This window comes from Sciurus vulgaris (assembly GCF_902686455.1).
Source record: "Sciurus vulgaris genome assembly, chromosome: 15".
Classification (NCBI taxonomy): Eukaryota; Metazoa; Chordata; class Mammalia; order Rodentia; family Sciuridae; genus Sciurus; species Sciurus vulgaris.
The window spans coordinates 82,295,922-82,321,118 of NC_136476.1; the positions used below are offsets into that span (position 1 = coordinate 82,295,922).

Consider the following 25,197-nt stretch of genomic DNA (forward strand, 5'->3'; position numbering starts at 1 on the left):
GATGAGGGGAAAAGACTGAACTGCTTATGCTGGGTACTTGGAGGAAGGGATGTGGCTGAGCTTAGCACAGGTCTGTCTTAAGGCCCTAGCTGCAGGAGGTGGAGGCAACTGTGCTTTTTTTTTTTTTTTTTTTTTTTTTTTTTTTTTTTTTTAAAGCAAGGATTCCCATCCATCCAATTATTCAACAAATATTCGTAGAGACCTACTATGTGCTAGGCAATGGGGCAAGCCCTTGTACCTCATCCTCTCAGCTACACTGTGGGAGGAGTGCTATGCCCATTTTACAAACAAGAACACTGAGGTACAGAGGTGTAAACTTTTCTGAGGTTCCACATCCACATCCTGAGCCAAACCTAGGGGACTCCCTGAGGCCCATTCTAGAGCGCTCCTAACCACTGCCTGGCCAGTGGGAGACCTCAGCTCTGGGTCACCCAGCCAGGGCAGTCACTCTGAATACGGGCACAGGGAGATTGATCTCCTGACACCAAGGAGGAATCCCATGACCAAGGAGTCAGCTCCTGTGTTGAGAAGTCCTAGATCTGTGACGGAGTGTGAGGAGGGCAGAGGGGCTTGGCTGGGGTTTGTTCATCCCCCACACTGGACACAGGCACACACTAGCACCCAGAGCCCACACTGTCTCCTTGCCACTGGTTGCCCATACACCCCGGAAGTGAGGCTTTTCCAGCGCGGAGAATGAGGACCAGTTCCCAGCCCTGAGGCAGAAAGACCGGGGCTCAGGTTCTCCAGGGCTCAACCGCCCATCACAGGGAAGACAGGAAGACCACGGACCTTCTCATTTGGGTTGTGGGAAAGTGGGGACAAGGTTACTTTATGATAGCCTGACCCTTTGACCCATATGTCCTGGGTCAAGCTCAGCTGGGACCACGGAGCTCCTTTGCTGTTGGCTCAGAAATTCCCAGGACTCCACATCTGCGCCTGGGTGTCCTCTCTCCACTTCCAGCGTCTGGGTGGGTCTTCCAGCACACCCCATTGCGGGTCAAATCCTAACTAGCAGCTCCTAACGTGGCCCAGGGTGGCCGACTCTCGCGGCAAAACCAATAGTCCCCCGGCAGCCCGGAGAAACGCCGGCGTTCTAAGCTCCTGGTGCGCTTCTTGCTGACTGGCGGCGGAGTTCCATCCCCTCCGGGATCCGCGCCTCCAGCAGGGGCTGTAAACTGGGAGGTACTCCAGACTCTGCTCCGGTCAGAAGCACAAAACCGCCCCGACAGCCCGGGTCAGGACGCCGTGGAATCCTTGGGGAGCGCCATACCAGCCGGGCTCGCAGGAGGCGGGTTTCGGTGGGTTGCGCCGAGGCAGTGTGCTGAAAGAGAAGGGCACAGGGCAGGGCTCGGTGCAGAGGCGGTGCTTGCAGACTGGGAGAAGACTGTCTCCCTCCAGCCTTCTTGTTTCTTGAGAGTTATTTCAAGTCGCCAGTTCAGTCTTGGAGATAATCCCCAGCTGTTTCTGCCGCTGAAGTCTGAGCCCGAGGGCATCCCGGTCCGAGACAGCACGACAGGGTTAGAGGGGCTCGGGGTGGAATCGGCCAGTAGGCCAGCGCTCACGGCAGGCCGGGTCTGGAGAGGCCAGGTGTGGCTTGCCTTTCAACACAGGAGCGGTTCTGGGCCTAGGCCCCTATGCTGCCGGCTTATTCTTGAAAGCGATCGGGAGGCACAGGAGCCCTGGAGGTGCTTGGCAGAGACCTGGGGCCTCTGTGTGGCCATGGAGGACCTGGGAGGGCCAACTCAGCCGGGGTGATGGGGAACCCAGAGAGAGGGACAAAGGGAAAGGAAGAAGGCCTGCAGAGAGTGTATTGGGGCCGAGAAGCCACCGTGAGAAGGGGCCAGGGTTGTGCACTGAACACCCTCACTCAGACCAGAGAAGGCAGCCTGGCCTTACTGTCCACCGAGTGAGCACCGCGACTCAGTTGCAGGCCCTGGCAGCCCGCCCCAAGTGGGCCCTGGTGGCGTGGGCTGTGATTCCGACGGGAGCCCGGAGAGAAAAGGCAAGAATCTGTGCGCCCCGCGACACATCAGCCACGGCATAGAGCTGGGGCTGTCGCTGTGGGAACGCACCCCTGAACACAATCAAAGACCCTGACTCGCCAGCCAGAAGGACAAGGAAGCCGCGAAAGCCTGGTCACAGGGGCCTCCATTCAGCTGGAGGTTGGGGGGTGGCGGGGGGAGGACAGGAGAGGTGTGCAGAGGAAGAGGCAGGGAACAGGGATGGTGTGGTGGAGAGTAGGAAACAGGAGGGGGATGGAACGTTGCGCCGGGAGTCGAAGGGCCGGTGTGAGTCCGCTGGGCCTGTAACGGGGAAGGATTATCAGTGCGCCCTGGAAGGGGCGAGGGTCTGGGTCTGGCCCTGGGCCTGGAACAAGGACTCTCACTTACAGGCGGTCGTCCAGCGGCGGTTGCAGGGACGCACCGTGGCCAGCAGAGGGCAGAATGCGCCCGGTCCACCCGCCCGCCCCGCGCGGGGATCCGCGCCTCCAGGCTCTGCGTGCTGGAGCCTAGTCCGCCCGGCTTTTCCCGGCAGTGGCGCTCCCAGGCTCAGATGTCCGGAGAAGACCGCCCAGGCTCAGGCCCAACTTCGGGGCTCATCACCTGGGTTTCAATGGCTAAGCAAAGACAGGTGACCGAGGGCGTGTGAGGGAAACTCCACATCTACTTATGCATCCTCCCGGATACAGACACACAAAGACGCCTAGAAATATACGGAGACACAAAGCCACACACACACACACACACACACACACAAACACACACCCCTCCAGGAGAAACAGAATCATTCAAGAACTCGGAGTTAGCCAGACAAAGGTGACGTGAAGATACACAAAAACAGAAAAATCTTCCACACACAATACAGGGGATGAGACACACACAAAGACGTAGGCACCCGCATAGAGTGACACAGACACACAGGGACACCGACAAAGACGAACCCAAACACCTAAGACTCAGAGGCATAAAAGGATCTGAAGATCTGCACACACACACAAGGATGCAGAGCAATCAGATACGGTTTCACACATTTGAATCCCGGAAAGTCGCAAGGACACAAAAATATGTGCGCAGAGACAAGGGTGCACACGTATGTAAGAACCTCAGGGGGGAGTGCCGACTCAGACACATACAGACACCCACCGACACACACGCAGGTACTGGGGTGGGGCGGGAGCTTCTAATCCTTGACAAAGCCGGGCCCCTTCGCGGGGCCCCGCGGCACAAGGGGCCACTTCTGCCAAGCCTCCCGCAGGTTCCAAATCCGATCCGCCCTCTCGCCTCCAGCGGGGTCAGGGGACCCGCCCCCCATGCCCTCCGCCCCCGCCCCGCTCCGCGCGACTGCTCCTCTCCGGGAGGGGCTAGGGCAGCCCTGCAGCGACTCACCCCGAAGCCCGCGCCTGCCTCTGGGCTGCCCTACTGTTCCTGGACTAGGAGTGCGTTCGTGAGGACCCAGGGGCCACAGCCCGAGCATGATGCCCTGTGGCCCGACGCACTGGCCTCCTGAGCCCAGAGGTGTTGCCAGGCCCGACAAGCGCGGGAGTCGCCAGCCTGGTCTCGCCGGTCCTTCTCTAGGCGATGTCTAGGCCCACTGTGCCGGAGCTGGCCAGGACACTGTTCCTGACCTGCCCAGCTACCGGCCCCTAACTGGGATCCTCAGCCACAGCCAAAGGGCGCCTCTCCCAGTGTCCAGCCTGATTTCCTTGGGGTGGCCGAACACGAGTAGTCCCGGGCCTTCATCTCTGGACCTTGGGGCCACCACTCCCCACCCGCGTCTCACACGCCTGGGAGGCCTAGACCGCCCCTGCTCTCGCCCCCTTTCCCAGCTTTAATCATCCTCTAAACTCTTCTCCTGAACTCAGGCCTGACCTTCTTCGCCTACCCAGTATCCCCAGTTCTCGATCTCGAGGCCCCAATTCCTCCTTCAGCTCACTCCTCCACCCGGACTCTGCCAGCATGAAGCTTTCCCGACTCCTCACCCGAAACCCGGTCCCACTCCCGCTCCCTGGGCCGGGCCCCCTTTGGCGAGGCCGAAGCCACCAGTTTTCTTTTGCTCGCCTCGGTCCCTCAATCCCGTCTGCCAGCCCTCTCCGCGGACGGAGCGGTCTTGGGCACACGCCGCCGCCGGGAGACTCCAACTTAGCCCCTGCGACCTACCTCTGCTGACTGTCGGAGTCCCCGGGCGGCAGCTGCCGGCTGGCGCGGTACCCCGGAGGAACCGCTGCGCTCCCCGCCGTCCGCGCAGTCTGGCCTTGCTCGGGGCCACTCCTCTTAGCACTGGAGCTTTACAAAATATTAATAATAAAGAAGGCAAGGAAAAAAAAAAAGAAAGCCGCCATTCCCCAACTCCCAAATCAATTTTTCAAGGGGGTGGGGCAGAGGATTGGTTTCAAAGGCGACCCAAATTTCTGCGAGGGACCATCGGGGCGGCCAGCCGGGCCGAGGAGCCCGCGCTGGAGCTCAGGGCCAGGCGCAGCGCGGGGCGCAGGCGGGGGCGCGGGGAGCCCTCCCGCGGGGGGGCGGCGACGGCACTATTTGACGTGGAGCCGCCGGCTCATCCCGGCGCAGGGATACGAGGCGCACCAATGAGTTCAAATGTCAGGAAGTTTGAGGAGGGGTGAGGCGGCTCCTGGCCGGAGTATCCCTCCGCCGCCAACCCCAGCTCTAAACCGAGCCGCTCCTCCGGCGCACCATGGCACTGGAGTAGTGCGGGGAGCGCGCCCGGAGCCCCGCGGCCCGCTGCGCCCCGCCCGGGACCCCGCTGCGCCTCCCGCGCCCCCCCAGCCCGCGGGGCCGCCCCTGCACCCCCGCCCCCTCCCCCGCCCGCCGCGGCCGCCGCCGCGGCCGCCGCCTCCTCCCCGCGGCTCCGTCTGCCGCCGCCGCCGCAGCCGGGCTCCGGGGCTGACAAGCAGGTGACAGAGGAGCCGGCGCGCGTGGCTGAAAGTGCCCGGGAGAGCGCGGCGCGGGCTGCAGCCGCCCCGGCCCGCCCGCACGACGCCGGGGCCCGGGGCCAGCGCGCCGCCGCTCCACGCTTGCCTGGGGCAGCGGGCGGCCCCAGCCGCAGCCCCAGCCGCAGCCCCAGCCCCAGCCCCCGCCCCAGCCCCGCGGGTGCCGCGCCTCCCAGGCTCCAGGGCTGCGGCGGCGGCGAACGGCGGACCGGAGGGCGGGCGGGCGAGCAGCCCGGCCAGCGGGGTCCGCAGCGCGCCCCGCGTCCCATGGATATAGCAACAGGTCCCGAGTCGCTGGAGAGGTGCTTCCCTCGCGGGCAGACGGACTGCGCCAAGATGTTGGACGGCATCAAAATGGAGGAGCACGCCCTGCGCCCCGGGCCCGCCACTCTAGGGGTGCTGCTGGGTGAGTGAGGGGTCATAGAGTCCGAGTGGTCATGGGCAGGGGACAGGGGCGTCGTCCGCGGCCAACGGATGAAGGAAATGGGTGTACAGATATGGGGAGGAGGTACAGGGACAGGACTACTGGACTGATATCAGAGGGGCAACAAGCACGCCTAGACAGGTTTCATGAGGGGACAGAAGTGTTCAGGGACATCATTCAGGAGACAGGACAGCTCCAGCCTCCACCCACCATCCTCCCTGGGCCTAGGTTCTAGAGCTGCTACTCCCGTCAAGGGTAGGCAGCGGGTGACAGGGGTGATGGAGGAACCAAGTAGTCACCTTGGCGAGCCTGGGAGAAGTGCCAGGTCGCCCGAGGAGAGGGAGCTTCTAGGAGAAAAAAGTCCCGTGGGTCATCCAAACCACAGGTTTGGGGGAGACTGGGGACAGAAGATCACGAAGCCACTGTGGGGCGTGTCAGCCAGCGTGTGCCCCAATCTCACCTCGCCTGTCCCAGTCGCAGCCAGGCACCCTGCGTCGTGCTCCTCGCTTATTTTAACACCAAGCGCTGAATCTCCGGAAAAGAGGAGAGCGCAGCGCCGAGCCAAGGCTCGAGGCCCGCGGCCTCTCTGCGTCGGAGCCCACGGACTGGGACTCACTGGCTGGGGTTGCCCGAACCCTGGCGCGGCGGCTGGGGGACCGCAGGCAACGGGCGGCGCTCCCGGGTCGCCCTTGCCCTCGAAGTGGAGGGCTGCGGGCACCGCGCGACCGGGACGCCGGGGTTGGGCCGGGCTGCGCTGATGGCCCGGCTCTTGCCCTGTGCGCTGCAGGCTCAGACTGCCCGCATCCCGCCGTCTGCGAGGGCTGCCAGCGGCCCATCTCCGACCGCTTCCTGATGCGAGTCAACGAGTCGTCCTGGCACGAGGAGTGTTTGCAGTGCGCGGCGTGTCAGCAAGCCCTCACCACCAGCTGCTACTTCCGGGATCGAAAACTGTACTGCAAACAAGACTACCAACAGTAAGCGCCTCTCGTCCTTTTCCTTCCCCGCCGCCGCCCGGCACTCGAGACCGGCCGGCCCCCTGCCGGGCAGGGCCCGAGTCCGCGCTGCCGGCTGTGCGCTCCGCTGGGCCCAGCAGCTCCGAGGGCTCTGGGGGCTGTGGCGGACCATCCACACCGGTCGACACTGGTGGAGTGGCCCTTAGATATCATCCGTTTTCCCCGGAAACCTGTGCTGAGCCGCTCAGGTGGGGTACAAGACAAGGCCCAAGGCGAACTGGCGTATATGATGCCGGGGGTCGGGGAAGAGGCCTGGCCCCACCGAGGCCTGAATTGGGGACCAAGAATTGCATTTCAAAGGAATGCACTGCTTTCGGGAGGTGTGCTTCCCCAGCCCGAGAGCCGGGTTTGTGGGGGTTTGGGATTTCTGGAGCAGGGATGTGGTGTACTGGGCACTGAGCTGCCTTAGCAGCCGTGAAAGTCCCCATCCTGCCAGGCTCCCTGGCTGCCCTTTTAGTCCCTGATGGAGAGAAATGATGTTCATCTTCTGCAAACCGTTCCATGCGGGAGTTTTGCTCCCCCTTCCCCCTTGGCTGGAGAAGCAGTCTAGAGAGAGGATCTCAGGAGGTGGCAAGCTGCAGTCCAAGACTACCAGTTGTGTGTGTGGGGGGGGGGGGGGCGGCTGACCAAATCAGACATCCCCTGACTGCCCCTTTCTTACAGTGTGTGTTGGAGAGAGGTGGTGGGCTCTGTTCTGGTATAGTCCAAACCTCAGATTTAAGCCAGTGTGGGTTCAGCCCTATCTACTGACTTTTGTGTTTACCTGTGATTGTGGATTTATATGGCTAGAGATGGAGGATAGAGAGTAAATGCAGGCTTTTTCTTTTGACCTGCTGGGTTTTGTGCCATGCAGAAGGATTGAAAGGGAGGCAGTGAGGAGCCAGAGTTGAAAGAGTTGTGGAGGCCCCTAGAATGGTATTGCAGAGAGCTGTGGGTGCCTGGGAGAACTTTTAGTGGTGCCCAGAAAGCCATCTTGGATGAAGCTCTAGGGTGGGTAGGTTGCTCAGGTGGTTTGATGCTCAAAGAGGGCTGTGTGTGCCCAAGCCTCTGGGAGAGGCTGGGCTGCCTGTACCTAGTGAGGAGTGTAGCCTTCCTACTCTGCTCAAGAATTGTCCCAAAATCCAGAGCCTGGTGGGGAGGTGAGCATCCCAATTGCTTGACTGGGGCCTGGAAATAGTGGAGCTGCACACCAGAGTCCTACAGAGGGTACAGGTCCTACTCTGAAGGCACTGACCAGTTCCCTACTCTGGGGAACAGGCAGGAGCTGCTCTTGGCACCTTGCTCCTGTTCACTGAGGGCTCTGTTGGCAGGAACTGTGTACAGGGGTCTGTACACAGCCTCAGCTCTTTTACAGTTTCTACAGAAATGCAGCTGAGGCCTCTCCCTTTGTATGGAGTAACCCAGACTTGAGCACAGGGCTATGGGTTGAGTCTTTGCTGGATGGTGCCCTGGACTGATTTGATCATAGTTCTGGGAGAGGGAAAGGCCGCCTCTTATTTCACCCATAGTTGGGCATAAAGCACAAATATAATGAGGTAGATATGGCTGGGGGCACCTCCACAGGGTGCACCAGCCTCCAAACCACCCACACCCTGTCCCCCTGGCCTTGCTCTGCTTGCCTGACCCTGCACTTGGCTCTGGCAGTGCCACTTACACCCAGCTCAGCCACTGGCTTCAGCAACTCAACATGTGGGGCCAGGAGGCTGGGGAAAGTAGAAATGGGTCTCTGAAACATTTGCGTGGTTTAAATTTTTTAAAACATATTGGAAAGACTCTTTCCAACCTCTTGTACATATTTATCCCCATAATCATGGTAGGGCTTCTCTTCAAAAGAAAGCAAGCATGCCCCCTAGTTCTGTAGGCACGGACCGCAAAGTCACATTGAGCTGCATATTCCCTTAGCGAGGAGCCAACTAACCCCCTCATCTTACAAAACAATTAAACATTTGCAACTGCTTTGTCCAATGTATATTTATTTTAAAAAGGAAAGAAAAAAGTTCCCTAAGAGCCTGCGTCTTCAGTGCAGTCCCATGTGTTGGAAATGAATTTTGTCCAAAGGGAAATCTCAGGTCCCAATGCTGAGAGTCTGGGTCCTGTGAGGCTGAAGCCTGCGGGAGGGAGGGGTTGGCATTATTCTCTTTGCTCACAGTCCCCTCCTCCTACGTCTTCCTCTTTCTTCTAATAATGCCAATTAGGTATCTGCACTAGGCCGGGCGGCTGCGGCTGTGCTGGGGCGGGGTGGCTGCGTGGGGGTTATCAAGACAATCTTGGGCACAAATTCCCCAGTGAGTCTGGAGACAGCGTTTACCAGGGAGAGTAAGCGCAGTCAAGCAGGCGAGAGCTCACAAGAAAGCAGTGTTCTATACACAATAAAAATATTTTTATTCACGATTTTTTTTTTCTTTGAGAATCGCAGATGCATATTTATTTCATCTGTGCGCAAATGCTTTTCAGACGGGAATCCAGGCAAGTGGGCGCAGAAACGTGCCTTCTTCATTTTGTTGAGCCTGAGCGTCAGCAGTACGGGGAAATTAACACCACCACCCCCAGGCCGCCCAACTTTTGAAAAACTGCGACCTCACCCGGCTGCGAGGACCGGCAGGGTCGGTCCTTAGAAAGAGGTTGCCATTTTTAGTTGTGTCTGTGCCTCCTTTCGATTTGTTCTCAAAGATCCCGGGCACCCAGACGCGCAAAGTTATTTTACGCACCACGGGGGTGATTAATGGACGTTTGGGCGCATTTAGTAGCATTTGATAAAACCCTCTCATCCGGCCTAGTCGAGCAAAGCACATTGCGGCCGCCGAGTTTGGGCATTTTCACTCGTAACTTAAAGTCTCCTTCTCCTCTGTTTTGGGGGGGTTCCTTCTAATAAACAAAACAAAACAAAAATCAGCGTCAGCCTAGCCTTTTTGAACACAAAACCCCGGTTAGAACCGGGAGGAAACCGGCCTCCGCGGGACCCCTAACACCTCTCCACGTCCTCCACCCGGGGTTATGGAAAGACAAAAATGACAACATCCCCCCCACCAACATTTTTTTCCTTGGCCAAAAGAATTATGTAACTCTCTTTTCTTGCCGTCCGTCCGTCGCTCGCTGGAAAGGCTTTCTATCCTGAGGAGGTGGTGAATTCCTGGAGGAGGCTCCGGAAGCGGGGAGGGTCGGTGGGAGAGTCCAAAAATCTGTCACAAAATGGAGTCTAATCGCTTGTAATACAGCGCCCAGGTCTGGCGACCCAGCCTCGTTGGTGTGGGAGCCGGAGCCTTAGTGCGCGGGAGGGACGCGGGGCTCCTGCCCTGGCCGGGCTCCACTTGGGCAGCCGAGGCTCACCCGCGCTTCCGCGGCCAGGCCTGCCAGGCGCTGAGCCTCCAGCAGCTCCCGGTACCGGGCTCCGCTGAGTCCGCCAGGGTGCCCTTGGGCTCGCCTGCCCAAGTAGGATGCCCCCAGCCCACCGCGGAAGAAAGGGGCATTAGGGCCTTGACTGAGTTTCACCAAAAGCCTTCTGAGTCCTGGGGTGGTGTTTTCAAAATTTCCGCAGCTGGCGGTGGCTCCCGTGGCCCAACCGCTCCTCCCGGCACATTCCTTTCCTTGGAAGTGTTTACACCGGGAAGGGCCTTCCTGGGAGGCTCACCTCGAGTGGAGCCCCAGCAGTGTGCCGGTGTGGCACTAGGGGAACAAAGCCAGACGCCAGCCTTTTCTGGCTGCTGCTTTTCCCAGTTTGGAAGGCCTCCCACCCACCTTACTGCAGGGAGCCACTCACCAACCAGCAGTACGCGGTTCCTAGTGGGCACCCCAGCCAGCATGGCTCCCCACAGGACTAATTCAGGACTGCAGACACCCCTGTGCACAGCCAGGAGAGGGTCTTGGACACCAAGGGGCTAGCAAGAAGGAGCCACGGTTTTACCTGACAAAAAGACCTGCTGGGTGCTCTCCCTGGGGGACCAAGGAGGGGGACCTCAGAAGGGGAGGTCTGCCAGCCCAAGTCTGGGGGCCCCTCTATCCCCTTAGAGGGCGTCTCTGCATTTAATCCCAGTGCCTTGGCTGTGTGCAGAATGTACAGGAAGGCGATCCGGAGGCTGCAGGCTGCAGTCATCAATGCTCAGCGGAGGCATTATTCACCATGACTCCCGGCTCACCCTCTCTTCACCACGCTGGGGCTGGCGCGACCTTATTTGCTTGCCGAATCTTTCTCAAATGGGGGAAGTCAATTGTGAGGATCTGTTCTGGGGTATACAATTGGCTACTCTCAACTCCTTCCTGCCCAGAACCCTGGCACCTAGTGGATCCTCTTCTGTACTTGGGGCTTAGCCACCTGGGGGGAAGTATTCTTATAGGGACTCCAGATAAGGTACTCCAGAGGACTTGGCATCTCGCCTGGCATATTATGAACACTCTGGAAAATATTGCTGCTATTGTTGCCATTATAACAATAGTGATGGCGGGGGAATGCCTTGTCTTCAAAGACAGGTACCAGACTAGGACAGGTTCCATGCCTAAGGTGCAGCTGAAGTGCGGGGCTTGTCTTGACCCTCTCTAAATAGGGAAGGTGAGGTGTATCCCTGGGGAAGCCACTCCCTTAGCCTGATAGGGCACCGTGAGGGTCCTGCCCCCCCCCCCCCCCCCCCCCGCCAAAACACACACACCATGAAAAGAATTTCAGACTCTGAGTCAGAGCTGGGTTCAGCCCCAACACTCAGTGGCTATTGATCAGAGCTAAGTGTCTGCCCACTCTCAGCCTGGGTTCTCCATCACCAAATTGGGGATGATAACATCACTCTGCAGGGTGGCTGTGGGGACCACAAAGGACACTTGGTGAGGCTTCAAGGGATCCCTGATCCTCTCCAGCACCTCAAGAGAGGTGGGAAAAGTTTTGATTGAGGATGAGGACAGATGCCAGCAATGAGTGCATTAACGGGAAGGTCAGGTACAGGGGGGTCTCTGTGCTGCTTCATTCCTCCTTGGGGGCATGGAATTGGACCCAAAGCAACAGAATTTCCACTGGGGAACAATTGGCATCTTCTGTGTCTACATATCACTTGGAAATGCATACTCAATAATATGATTTCATATTTGAAGAACTGTTTGTATTTACTGTGATTCAAATGACAGAATAGAGCTCAACCAACACTTTGAGCTTGGTGATGGTGAGATCTAGAAGAGGGAGGTGTAGGTGAGAGATCCAGGGATCTGGATGTTTCTCAGAAGGAGATGAGAGTTCAAGGGTAGGGGAACACTATCCCAGGAGGTCAGAGGGGCTCTCCTGCTCAAGCTGGGTGACCTTGTGAGGTTTGCACCATGTTGGACTAGAACCGTCTCTGTCCTGTGGCAGTGGAGTTTTTTAAAAAGAAAGAGGAGAAAGCAGGGAAAACAGCCCTCCTTTGGCATCACACAGAAGGATGGAGAATACTCTGAATGACATGAGTTATAACTTCCAATTTGTTGGACACCACAATCAGGCCTCAGCCTGGGGGAAGGAGGCGGAGATGGTCCACCCATCCCAGGAGCTGCCTGTGAGCTGTCAGTCAGTTGGGGTGCCAGGACTCAAGGCCCTTGGCTCTCTGGCTGACCCAGCTGGAAGTTCCTCGGACCCTCTCCAATCCCCAGATTCTGTGCTGATGGCAGCAAAGAGCAAAACCGAAATTATATATGTATGTATTGCCACTGCAGCCAGAAGTGGGGAGGTGGTGGCAGTGAGGTAGCCAGGGGGTGAGGCTGAAAACCATATTTGAAAAAGTTGATTCAGAAAGGCAGAGGAAGCAAAGTGGCAGACGTTTGCCATTTCATCGGCCGGCTGGTGTTCTCCATTCATGTCATAAATGTCTCCTGTCATTTGATGCCAAAAGCAACATGATTTGGTTCCCTGGTGGCCTATAGAGTTTTTCTCTTTTTTTTTCCTTTTTTTGCAGTAAATGTTTATTTGTTAATAATATACTTTAAACAGTCCAGCCTTGACCTCAAGTCTCCTGAAACATCCATCTTCTCCCAGAAAAATGTTTCAAAGTTTGTGTAATTTTGGGGGGAAGGTGTAACTGACGGGGCAGTGAAGGGCCTGTGTTTGCTTTAACTACTGCTGTGGTGTGGAGCGGTGGGGTATAAGGGGCCACTGTGCTCCGAATGGCAACTTTCTTGGGTTTCAGGCCTGGCTGACAGCACTTCCTCCTTGCCCTTTACCTTTTGCTTCTCCTGATCAGTACAAATAAATTTCTGCGTGAGCCCTTCCTTTGTTATTCCCTGGGCAATATTGTATCCATCTCGGCTTTTTGACTGGCAGCCCCTGGACCTGCCCTGCTGACCCTAGGGCTCTGCCAGGGGAGGGGGGTCTCAGGTCGTGTGGGCACGAGGGAGGGGAGGCTTTGTCTTGAGAGCCTGGCTCGAACTGGCCCTAGATGAGTGTACTGGCTGATGGCAGAGCACCTGGCTGGCCTGGTGCTTGGTGAACTTGGGGGAAGTGCTGCTGAGGAAAAAGCCCGGTTTCTGGAGTCTGGTTCCAGAAGAAACAAAGATGTTTGCTTCCTGGCTGGGCTGGTGCTATGAGAGGCTTCCCCAGGAACTGTGGGGAGGTTGCCAGCTGGGCAGCAAGGGTTCTGAGCGCTGCCCAGAGCAACAGAGGTGCCCACCAGGGCTGGCAAGACTGTGGAGGTCACAGAGCTGCTGGGTAGTGGAAGAAAGATGCCAGGTAGCTGAGTGTGCTGGGACACAGAGCCGCCAGGGGTCTCTCCTCCAGGGCGGGCGCCTTGCAGTGCTGGTACTTCGGCAGCGATGACGGGAGAGGAGGAGCAGCGTAGTGCTGGGACAAGTTGGGTGTGACTGCTGTTCCCCTTCTCCCTCCTCCTTTGCGCCTGCTGCGCTGCGGAGAGGGGGGACTCGGTGACTCCTGTCATGTGATGCCAGGATTGCTATAGTTACTGGGCTGTCCAGTGTGGGCACTAGCCCAGGTCTGAGTTGCCTAAGGCTGCAGAGATCAGAAGATCAAGATGCGAGGAGTTGACCTCCAAGTAGAAGGGCCCTGGGCGGGGCACATTTTCTTAAAGAAAGAGTAAATTTGTTGGCAGTCACAGCTGTCTCCTAGTGACACAGCCAAGGTCCTTGAGGGATGGACTGACAGCTCTTCCTGGGCCTCAGTTTCCACCTTCGTGAAATGGGGGCAATAATTCCAATCTCCTAGGAGTGCTCTGAAAATAAAGTGCAATAAACCCAAAGGTGGCAGCTTGTTTGGGGCACTCAGTCGTCTTCTTTCCTGTGGGGAACCGAGCAGGAGGCAGCCAGGCCAGGCAGGAATGCATTGTCTACCCTGAGTGGGAGGCCCAGAATTGGAACCCTCCAGAACAAGCCTCCAGAGGGGCCTTGCCCACCCTTCTGCTCCTCATCCAGGTCCAGGTCCTCTGTTTTGAATTCTTCCCTTGAGAAGGGAGTGGGGCAGGTCTGGCTGCCAGAGGCTTCCTTGGCAGCAGAGGCAGCCTGTGGATGGTCTCCCAGAACTACTGAGGTGCACAGGTCCCATTTTTTTCTCAGCAGACTCTTGAGCATGAACTTGCAGGAGCACAGCATTACCCCAGAGGGGCAGGCTACAGTAGTGCAAACAGAAAGGAAAGGAAATTGGCATTTGGTGAGTGCCTGCAAAGTTCACTGGCCTTATTGCTCCTGCTCTACCTATGGGTGAGGAAACTGAGGCTGAGGAGATTAAATAATTTCCACCAGGTGTGTCTAACTCCCAGCCCCACTGGGATCTCCTTACTCCTTACTCCTGATCTCCTGGAAGCCTCAGATGCCCAATCTGGACAGTTCCGATTCCCCGTTAAGTGCCCACCTGGAAGGATGAGGGCAGGTGAGAGGTCACTGCCTTCTGGCGCTGAATGCCCCCTATAGGGCCAGCTAGGAGAAAAAAGGAGAAACACGGTTAGAATAACAGCCTTCCCGCGTGGGAGAGCTTCCTTCACCGCCCGGGCGCACAGGCCCGCGGCTCTCAGCAGTCTCCACCCGCGCCCTCCTCCAGGCTGTCTCCTCTGCGGTTCCTGAGAGTGGGGCAGCACAGTGCACAGGCTTAGGGCTCCCGGGCTCCTTTGGCGGAGCGTGGGGCGCCAGGGGAGGTTGATGAATTTCGGTGTCACCAGGGGTTTAGCCCGGATTTGGGAACCGCGCGCTCTAATACGCGCACACGGTCCTGCCCTTTCTAAAGCGGAGCCCTTTCACCCAGCCGCTGATTTATGAAGGAATTCGATACCGGGCTGGGCTGGAGCGGGGAGCCCGGGGTCCCGCCGCAGTCTTCGGGCTTCTTCGCTTTTGGGGGCTCCTTGGCGACTCGGAGGCTTTCTTGGGCTGGTCTCGGGATGACCTGCCGGCTGGGGCGTCCGGAGGCCCTGGAGTGGTTGCTCCTCGGAGCCACTGCAGGCTCCCGCTGGAAGGGAGCGGGGCGGGTGGCGAGAGTTCGAATTTTCATTCCGGGTTGAGAAAAGCCCTTGCCCCTCCCCAGGCCCTCCTGCCGACCCCCTTAGGCAGGCCCAAAAGCATGTTCGTGAGGTTTGTTTATTAAGGGAACAGAAATTTGGATGGAGAAAAAAAAGTCTAAGACCTTTTTCCCGCCTGGGAAATGTGCAAAGTCTTCAAGCTCCTGGAGAGAACAGGCGGCCCGAAAACCGAGTTCCCGGAGTCCAGCGCATATCGATGGACCCCAGCCCCCTCCTCGTGCGCCCGGGCCGAGGGCGGCTGCGGGTTTTTTTCAGATTTGGTTTGCAGGGGGGAAATGTGGTTGTATCAATCCACAAATATTTACTCTTAACAGACTTGTATCTGTGGAGATTTCGAACAAAGACAGTTTAGGGGGATTACAAAAACCCTAAACCCCGTTTTTCTCCTGGACTTGGTGCTTTAAATGCCAATTACAGGCGAGCCATATCCAACAGCAACGGGGGAAGGAGGGCAGGGTCTGGGAGGGAGTGGGGGCGAATCCAGCCATTAAATGTAACTTTTCATTATGAAAAGGATTTCGCCGGTTTTATCTTCTAATAAGATTATGTCAGGAACACAAGTACCTAGGATGGTGCTGAGTGACAGGGCTCTGTCGTTTAATCAGAGGCTGCACCGCTCAAACCGCGGGACCTTTTGTCCCACGGAGTGAACGACGGAAACTTGCCGTCCTAATCCCCTTATTCATGTCAAGCAGAGAAAAGAAGCCGAGCACCTTACAACCGTGTCCCCTCCACCCCTTCCGAGAGTGGCGGGAGGAGAGGGCTTGGGCCCTGCAGCCCCCCGGAGCCTTTCATTTCGGAGAGTGCTTGGGCCTCTGGAGCCCACAGGGCTTTGCGGCAGGGTGGAGGATGGGGGTGCTTTGCTGGAGCCTCAATTGGCAGCGTCTGGGAAATGGGGACAGTAGCCCCCCAGGCCGGAGAATACCGAGGAGAGATTTTTTTTTCTTATTTTCTTTTTTGCTTGCACTGATGAACACACTGCCCACTCGGTCCCCTCTTCCCAGGGAAGGTGACGCTGGGGACGCAAACCCGCCACCCTTATCAAAGCCGGCTTAACGTGTATAGAGATACCAGGCTGGGGTCCTCTGAGGGGCAGATTTCGTTGGACCTCTGGGACTAAATTCGCAGCCCTCGCACTCCTGCAGGTCCCCAGGGCTGCTATTCCCAGCTGCGAGCTCGGCCCCTTTCTTCAGAGGCCGAATTCCTTTGTTCGACCCCTGCGGAAACCCGCTTCTCCGCCGGGGCGGTGGCGCCTTTTATTCTCGCCACTGCTGTTGCCACCATCCTCATCCCACCGTTTGCAGGTCCTTCCGGCGGCGCCCGGGTCGCGCAGACTCAGCCCAGTCCGCCAACCCACCCTTCGATGTCTCCGCCGTGTCCAAGCCCCAGCTGCCTGCTTGGACGACTAGAACTCCATCCAGCGCCGCGGGGGCGGGAGGCATGGACTTTAGACACCCACCGGCCTTCGCCTCTGGGCACAGTGGGGAGCCGCGGGCTACGGAGAAGCGGCAACGCTTGGTTCCGGGTCGATGCACCGGCTGAAAAAACCAAAAGCAAAACCAACACCCAGCAAAGGAAACCCGTGCGCTCCCAGGATCCGCTTTGCGCCCCTCCGGGGACATTAGCCTACAGACCCCCAACGGCTCCCAGGGTTTCAGCCCGAAGGCCTCAGAGTCAACGGAGCAGGAGGGGGACCTTCGGAGGAATTTGCCTCTAATATACCCGGCTTTTGGGCCTCCTTTTAAAGCTCTTAGGCTGTGCTCCGAGGATCCCTTTGCACCCTGGCTGTGCTCCGGGGACGCCTGACTGCACACGGTCTCCTCCCGGGTTGAGCCCGGACTCCAGGCTCTGGGAGGATCGGGGTGAGAGCAGGGTGTCACCTCGTAAAAGCGACAGGCAAGGGTTGTTTTATGGGGAGGGAGAAGGGGCAGGAAGTGATGCTTCCATCTCCCGCCGAGCTGGGACTGGGAGCTCGGATGGAGGGAGCCGGATCCAGGCGGGGTGGCGGGGCAGGGGTGGTAGGGGGGGACGACCAGAGAGAGGGACAGGGCAGGGCCAGAGACAGTCCGAATCTGCGCCATTAAGCAGGGGATGGGGCCAGTGGGAGCTGGGAAGGGGACGCATGGGCATGGAGCCCAGAGCTCACCTCCCAACCGTCCTCTCCCGGCGACCCCTCTGCAATCCTGCTCAGCTAACGACCGGCCCCTTTCTTTGGGTGGTGGAGTGGGGCGGGGGGTGCAGGGGAGATACTTTCTCCCTCGAAACACTTGATACCAACTTTGTTTTTTTGGCAAGAAAAATAAGCCTTGTTTGGAAAGGGGTGGGGGGCGTCGAGTGAGCGAGGGAAGGAGCAAGCCTGCGGCAGAGCAAACTTTGCAGATTAGGTTTCAGCGCCTCCGCCCCACCCCCAGCCCCGCGGCAGTGATTTGTGTGCGGGGGTCTGTGACCCTTCGAGCATCAAACGGCCCGCGGGAACCGGCCGAGTTCAGAGGGACAGTGGGCAGAGGGGCGGCCTAAGACAACGCAGATGGTTCATATCAGCGGCCTGGCCGCACCCTGGGCTCACAGTGTCTACCCGTGGCCCTGGCTCCTCCACCAGGAACAGGACAGAGGCCTCACGTGTTTGCAGTCGGACGGCCACCGCATAAGCTCTAATGCGGGTCCACAACCGGCATGAGTCAGTCAGCGACTTCCAGACCTAGGACGGAGAGTTCCTCTGCCAGGCAGATCTGATCCCTTTGGGCTCTGGAGGAGCCAGGGTCTCCTTGCTTGTCCAGAGTGGTGTCAGAAGCAGAGACTGGTCAGAAAGGAAAGACCTCTCCCTCTCCGCCTCTTCCAAATGGCCAGGTTTACCCCACCCTGCCCTGCAGGCAGCTGGGGCTCATCCTGGTCCCAGTGTCCTTCCTGGGTTGTGCCCTGCTGTCATGGGTTTGGGAGGCCTCACCACCCTGACATTCCCTCATTCACTCTACTCTGGTAGAATGGCCCGCCCTCCCTGTCCTCCTAACCCCTTTGGCCTGTCCTGGGCTGGGCTAACTGAGGGACTTTTGCTATTTCCTCCTCTTAGCCCCAAGGTAAAGGTAAGGTGGCTCACTTATATCTTGGCTCACTCATACCTTGCTTTGGGACAGGGGCCCTGCTTGGTCAGAGTGGGAGGGGCTCTGCTCAGCCCCAAGGCTTGGCCTCTGCTCCAGCTGCCTGTTCTGGTCAGCCCTGGAGCTGGGCTCTCAACCTCTGCAAGTCAGGCCTCCTAGCCCCATCTCTGGGGCCTCCAAGGACCCTGAGACAATGATGGGACAGCTGGGCCACGCCCACGGGAACTTCAGGCTGCTTTAGAATGCCCTAGTTAACAGGGCTCCCTCATTTAGTCCCAGCAACTCCATAGGCTGAGGCAGGAGGAGCACAGCCTGGGCAACTTAGAAGTCCCAGCGGAAGACTTTGCAAGATCTTACAGCTCGCAGCAGTGGGAAAACTGAGGCCAGGCGCAGCCAGGACTGCTAGGACGGGAGCAGGACCCCTCTGCACACTGCCCAGCTCGGTGTCAGCGCAGCAGCTCCAGCTTCTTTCCAGAATCCTCTGGCAGTGACACTGCCGCCTCGGTCCTCTCTGAGCTGACGTCTCAGGAACCTGACTTCTAAGAGGAGATGACAGGTGGCCGCAACAACCAAATGATTTTGAGCGTTTTCTGGGTCATGTGGGTTTGGGAATTTTGTGTTCTAAATTGAAACATTGAGGGACAAGGGCCAGGTGAGCTCAAGGCCTCGTCTGCTCTCCCTCCATCCTTTTAATCTCTGACTCCCAGACACTCTGGACTTGGCTCTTCCTCTCTGCATAGGTCATGGGGAGGCCAGCAGCCTGGTCAGGGCCACAGCAGGCTGCCAGGACTGCTGGGACCTCTTGAAGCTCCATCTCCTGGGGTCCCTGCCTCAGGGGAACAGCCGCTGGGTCATCTGTGCATGGAAGACACATCTGTCCTCCACATGTTGGAGGCCGAGCTGAGGACATGTGGTTTGGGATGTGTTATCTTAATCATATTTATTAGCCAATACTGGGGGGGGAAAGAATTTGATAATGTTACCATTCAGAAAAGATCCCCGAATCCACACGATGAATCAGGAAGGGCCACCAGCTACCACCGTGCTCCGGCTGGGCTGAGGACGTGGCTCTGGGAGTTCCTTCGGCTGATCTCGGGCCGTGGCACCGCTGTACCCCGAAAGCAGGCTCGCTGTTTTCATTTTCTCGAGCAGAGATCTGAAGCAAAATTAATTACCCCGCCTTGACTGATAGTTGTTCTGTTGGAGTATGGTTCTAATCCTTATTAACATTCTCTAAAGTCAGGCATGAAATATGACTTTTGCACCACACTCTTTGGCATCTGTTTTTCTTTTCCAGGATATTTCTCAGGCTATCTCCAAGCCTCACTGCTGTTCATTATTTTTGCCATAGGTCTGAAGTTGCCAGCCCGGCGCAGAGCACAGCCGGGTGAGGAGGGGGCAGAATATGACACATCTCTGCTCACCACGCAAATTGCTTCTGATTATTGAGCTTTGAATATTTTCCTCCATCATGTTTTTATTAAAAACGCCAGCATATTTACGCTTGATAGTGTCTTCAATTAGGTTAAAAAAAAAAAAGAAAGAAACGCAGGGGGTTTCCCTTTCTATAGCAGTATGTAAAGAAAATAGTTGTTATGACCGCAAAATTACCATCCAAACCTGGTTCCAGTAAAGCCAGTCCTGCTTTGACAAGCCCAGCAGGCTGGGAGCTTTTTTCTACGCGTTCCAGCTGCTAGGGAAACAGACCAGAGAGGAAGCCCACAGCAGCCTCCGATCTGCAGGGTACTAGGGGCACCTCTCGGTAGCTGCACGAGGGGGCCCAGCTGCATGAGGCTTTGACAGGCAGGGCAGGCCTGGAGAGCACGCAGCAGCAGCAGCAGCAGCAACAACCCCAGTGGACACTGGATTAGCACTTACCGCCCTCAAGGCACAACTTGGAGTACTTTCCATTCTTTAATGACACCATGACATGGGTGCTGCTGTTATTTTCAGATAACAGCAACAGAGGCACAGAGGAGTTGAGTAACTTGCCCAAGGTCGCGCAGCAAGCGAGTGGAACTGCAAGCAGAGCCCAGGCATTGTGTCATGCGAAAACTTTCAGGGATCCTTGTGGAGGACAGATTCTGGCCTCCTGCTGAGTTTAATGCCTCTGCAGTGTTGAATATGTGGCTCCTAATGAATGGCCAGTGATGGGGATTATCTCACCGAGTCTCCTTTTTGTCCTGGGGGCAGGCTTTGTTAGTATCACTTCACTTCTTGCCCACGTCGAAACTTGACCGGAGAGGTGCAGCAATTTTCCCAAAGTCACACCGTTTCAGATGGTAAACACTACCATCTACAGGGCACATGTTATACGTAGGTGTGGGGCTCAGTCCTGTCCACCCCAGATCTTGTGAGTGTTCCTAAAAGCACCGTGTTTAACCTGCATTTCCAGGTGACAGATCAGAGCCAGAGTGGAGGTCACATAGCTAGTGGGGGACTGCACAGCATGGACCAGCTCTCTGATCACTCCTCAGCCTGAGGGAACCTGGGGGTGGGGCAACACCCAGGCCACATCTCCCTGGGCCTCACTTGCGGGAACTACAGTCCCGTGGTGGGTGGAGCATGTTAGCTATTGGGGGAGGGACCTGCCTTGTGCCAATTGGGCGTGGTATCATCCCATCTCCGCCCACTTGACATACGGAGAAACTAAAACAGAGCACTTCAGTGACTTGCCCGAGGTCACACAACCAGGAAGCAGCTAAAGGGAATCACACTCAGGTGCCCTGGGTCTGTGGTGCTGCTTCTCAGACTGAATCAGCGGCTGCACGTGGCCACCCCCTGGACCCCAGGTGCTTTGCAAATACATCAGGAGGTTCGTGGGGGAGGGCTGTTCTATGGGGGGGGGGGGGGCCCGCCCTCCTGCTCAGGATAGAGGAGGCCCTCAGGGCAGGGACCTGGTGAGCTGCCCACCCCAGGACAGGAGAACTGCTGCCCTCACAGGGCCATCTCCCCCCATCCCCCACAGGGCCATCCTGGCTCCGGCCTGCCGGTACCCAGCTCAGGGCAGGCGCTGTCTGCCCTTTGAAGGGACGGCCGCCTGAGTGGGTCACTTTGAACTGCAAAGGGGCCTGTGGTGAGGGTTCAGCTCCCTCCCACGTGCCCCCGCTGTCCACTCCTCCAGGTCTGGTTCCAGTCCGCAGGCCTGGAGCCAGAGGGGTGGGCGGGGCGCAGCCCCCTGTGGCTGTCAGTCGGATAAGTTAGGAGGAGGGAGCTGGCCGCCCACTGGTCGGGCAGTCCCACGTGGCGAGAGTTCAGACCAGTCACAGAGGTGCCACCCTCCTGCAGACATGCCTTCCTGGTATAGAAAAATATCTCCTCCAACGTCAAAGATTTACATTAAAATAGCAGTGACGGCAAATAATAGCAATCGCGAAGGGAAACGTCCTGCCTTTGAGCACAGGGAGTGTGGTGACCCAGGGTCTGGCACTCGGTTCCAGAACAGGAGGGGGGGGCCCTGGGCTAGTGGGTGGGGTGTATTGGGGTGGGCATGAGGCTGATGCCAAGGTAGTCCCCGGCCTGCAGACGTCCACCTCTTCTTGGGGTCTCACTGGGTTGCCCAGCTGGTCTTAAACTCCTGGACTCAAGCAGTCCTCCTTCAGCCTCCTGAGTAGCTGGGACTACATGCGCCACTGCAACCTGCATCTTCTTGGGTTTTGTGACCCCACAATTGATTTTCTAGGAGGCCCAAACCTTAGCCATTCTTTCATTCATTCACTCACTCACTCATTCTTTCATTCACTGTGGTACTGACAATGGGGCCCGGAACCTCATGCAAGCTAGGCAAGTGCCCTGCTGCTGAGCTGCTCTCCCAGCTCCTTAACCAGGTTTCGGTGTTCAAATCTAGGCTCTGCTGCTTCCTGGCGGTGTGATCTTGGGCTCGATGTTTTACCTCTCTCTGCTTTAATTCTCTTAAAGTCAGTTAAGAACCACACACCTGCCTCCAGGCAACGACAGCATTTAAAGGAGAGAGCAGGGCAGTCTTCTTGTTGGGAGTGTGGGTCTTGCTGCTTTTCCCCTGGATGCTCCACAGTCCTTCATGCTGGGGCTTAGCAGGTATATGGCTTTGGTTATATCTATCAGGCCTTGGCTGGAACAGGGCGTAGTAGGTCTCAGTACTGAAAGAAGTCAGGAGCTAGGTGGGCAGGCTTGGGCTGTTTTTAGCTGTGTGCCCCTCAGCAAGTTCCTTAGCCTCGCTGAGCCTCTGTTCCACTGCTAAAATGAGGGTAATCAGAGAACCCGCCCTCTAGGGTTGTGGGGACCAGTAAGAGCTGAGGTTTGTAAAGAGCCACACTAGTCAATGTGAGCTACTTTTGTTGGGGGGAGGGGCTGTGGCATAAGAGGGCAGCAGAAATCTGCATCCTAGGCCCCCCTGGGCAGGTGCCCCTGAGGCAGGAGCTGGAGCTGGGGATGCCTCGGGGAGGGCGTTCCAGGTGGGGTGCTGGTAGTGGAACATTACGGGTTAAATCTGGACTGAGCCTGGTGAGCTGGGACAGCCAGTCTGGCAGGAGGGGCTGATGAGAGCTGCTGGGATGTGAGCCTGCAGATCAAGGCGGGGGCTAGTAACTGTGCTGTGGGGTTTAGATTTTATCCTGTGGGCAATAGGGAGCCATTGAAGGTTATTGGACAGGGCAGTGACGGGAGCTAGAGAGTCACTTTATGGAAATGATGCTGGTGGCGCGTGCATGGGATTAGAGACTGGCAGGAGGTGGCTGCTGCCACCTTGGAGACAAGGGCAACAAAGTAAACCAGAGGGGACAGATTCACGCCAACATCACCAGTGGGTCTGAGGGTTGAGGGTAGGGAACAGGGCAAGGGAAAGACCTAGAGGTTGGGGCTGGAGCTAGAGGGGCTGGAACCCCCAGGTGGGAAGCTGCTTGGCTCAGGCCTTGGGGTCCTGAGCACCCTGATGGTTCTAGCAAGAGTGACCCATCTGACTGGGTCTCTGGAGGACATGTGGCCTCATGGGCACGCAGCCTGCACAGTCACACAGGACACCAGTGCTCAGGAGGCCTGGCTTGGCTCCATGCTCTGCTGTCGCCCCCTTGGAATCCTCCATTCTCGCACAGGTGGCCCCGGGGAGCCCCGTCTCTGCCGCTTGCCCACATCTAGGTCTTGCTGCGGCTGCGAAGTTTGCCAGCTGCGCCCCTGCCTCACCTTCCTTTCTTCCAGAAGAGCCCTCCTCTTCCGAGGCTGGCCTGGAGTCTCAGCGTCGCGGGGCCTCCCTGGCCCCATGCCCCCGCCACCCTCAGGCTGGGCTGCATGGCACTTGTTAAACATGCCGATTCCCAGGTCCGCGGCAGACTCGGGCTCCCAGGGTGGAGCTTGTGCAGCTCATCTCTCGCTGGCCCCAGGGGACACCTGTGCTCACTGAAGTCTGAGAATCTGCCCTGGACGCTGGCAGCCTTGCCCACAGAGTCTGTGGGTGCTCAGTGTCTGTGTATCATGTCATTGCAAATGAATGAATGAATGAGCTGGGGCTGTCTTTCTGTCTTTTTTGGGGGATTGGGTGCTAGGGATGGAACCAGGGCGTCACCATGATAGGTAAGTGCTCTGCCCCTGAGCCACCTCCTCAGCCTCATCTGTGTCTCCTGCATGCTGCTCCCTGGCATCTGGCCTGTTTCCCAGCATGTGGCAGCACGGTGGCTGGGACCACAGCAGGCCTTGGATCTGGAGGATGGCAGCTAGGATACCCAGCCTGTCCTGGGATTGTTGGGATAGGGTTTCTCTCCCTCCCTGAAAGCCTAGGACGTGGGATGACTGGGCAACATCAGTACCCTCAGGAGGCAGGAAAGGGCAAAGGCCGGGGGTCCACCAGCACAGCCTCCCTCCTGCTCTCCCCTCCCCTGAGACAGCTGTGTACTCTCTACCTGGATTTCTGGATGTGATGCCGGCTTGATGGAAGTAGAGGGCTTTGCTTTGTATTTCTAGAGCCACTGAGTTGAGGACTCGCATTATCACACTAAACCCTGACGCGTCTCAGGCAGGATCTGCTACCCCATTTCAGAGATGTGGAAACTGAGGTGCAGAAGAGGGAACAGCGGTCCAGGATCACACAGCTTACCACTCCACCAGTAGGTCTGAGGTTCCCTGTTCCCTCACGCTCCCAGGGAAGCACCTGGCACACAGTGGGTGCTCAGAGTATTGGAGGAAGCCAGGGGTGGGGAAGAAAGCCTGGCCCACCCACCCAACCAGAAGGACCTCTGCTCCAGGCAGGACTGGGATGATACCAAGACCCCAGGGTGAACAGGATCATCATAGCCTGGCACACCTCGGGATGAGGAGTGGGCAGGAAAACCCAGAGGAGAAGCACTGACTGGCAGGATGACAGCGAAGGGGGCTTCCAGAGGCTTCATGGCAGAACACCAGAGACCTGGAAAGTCTCCTTGCCTGGCAGTGACTGGAGTGCCAAGGAGAGGCCTTAACCATCCAGAACACCGTGCCCCATTTCACTTGGGCGTTCCAGAGACACCCAAAGTCCCAGGGAGCAGGTTGGGCACGCAGTAGGTGCTCATTGAGCTCTTTGGCTGCCTGCCTCCCACAGTAGCCCTGTTAACTCCCTGAATGCTGGGCTGTGGGCTCTCCCTAAGGCCACACCATGAGCCACTGTCTCGAGTCCCTCAACCTTTCTGAGCCCCAGTTTACCCATTTGTAAAATGGGTACAGCCATTTCTCTCTAGATCCTTGTTGGGATTAATGAAGGGAGAGTGTGAAGTACTCAGCACAAAGCTTACACCCTGCCCCCAAAATGCCAAGAGCCTGTTATTGTGGTCATTTTTGTTGTCTGTCTGCTGTCTACCTACTTATCTCAACAGGAGGGGAAGGAGCCCAGGGCCTCCTATGTGCTGTGAGGCCAGCGCTCTGCCACTAGCCTACACGCCAGCCCTCATCTCTCCTGCAGCACTGGGGACAGAACCAGGGCCTTGTGCTCGCCAGGCAGGTGCGCTGCCTGAGCCCCGCCCAGCCCTTTTGTTATTAGTAAGAATTTCCAACAAGAGGAACCCAGGAGGGCCCTCCATGCTCAACCCCTTTGTTCCCTCCTGCCTGCCTCTTGGGGCAGAGGTGACCCGCCTGGCCTCAGCCTCTTGGAGCTGGAACTCCGCAGGGGACAGATCTAAGGAAGGCAGGGTGGTGAGGCCGTGCCAGGCACGGAGGCATGGCTGCAGGAAGGGTCCTCGCAGAGCTGAGTGCTTCCTTGGGGCAGGAGAGCTCTTGTCAGCTGGGGTCACTGGGACAGTGAGGAAAGGCAAGGAGG

At 57.7% G+C, this 25,197-nt stretch overlaps 1 protein-coding gene across 2 annotated transcripts in view; it reads left to right on the forward strand.

Moving 5' to 3' along the window:
* Window positions 1-4,685: 4,685 nt before the first annotated feature.
* The window catches only part of LMX1B (LIM homeobox transcription factor 1 beta), a 72,550-nt gene continuing 52,038 nt past the window's right edge, over window positions 4,686-25,197 (forward strand). For both annotated transcript variants that reach the window (XM_079112946.1, XM_079112947.1), the window contains exons 1-2: window positions 4,686-5,354; window positions 6,160-6,346. In XM_079112946.1, coding sequence (XP_078969072.1) covers window positions 5,216-5,354; window positions 6,160-6,346 — 326 coding nt within the window. In that variant the 5' untranslated portion in view covers window positions 4,686-5,215. The remainder of the gene's footprint in view (window positions 5,355-6,159; window positions 6,347-25,197) is intronic.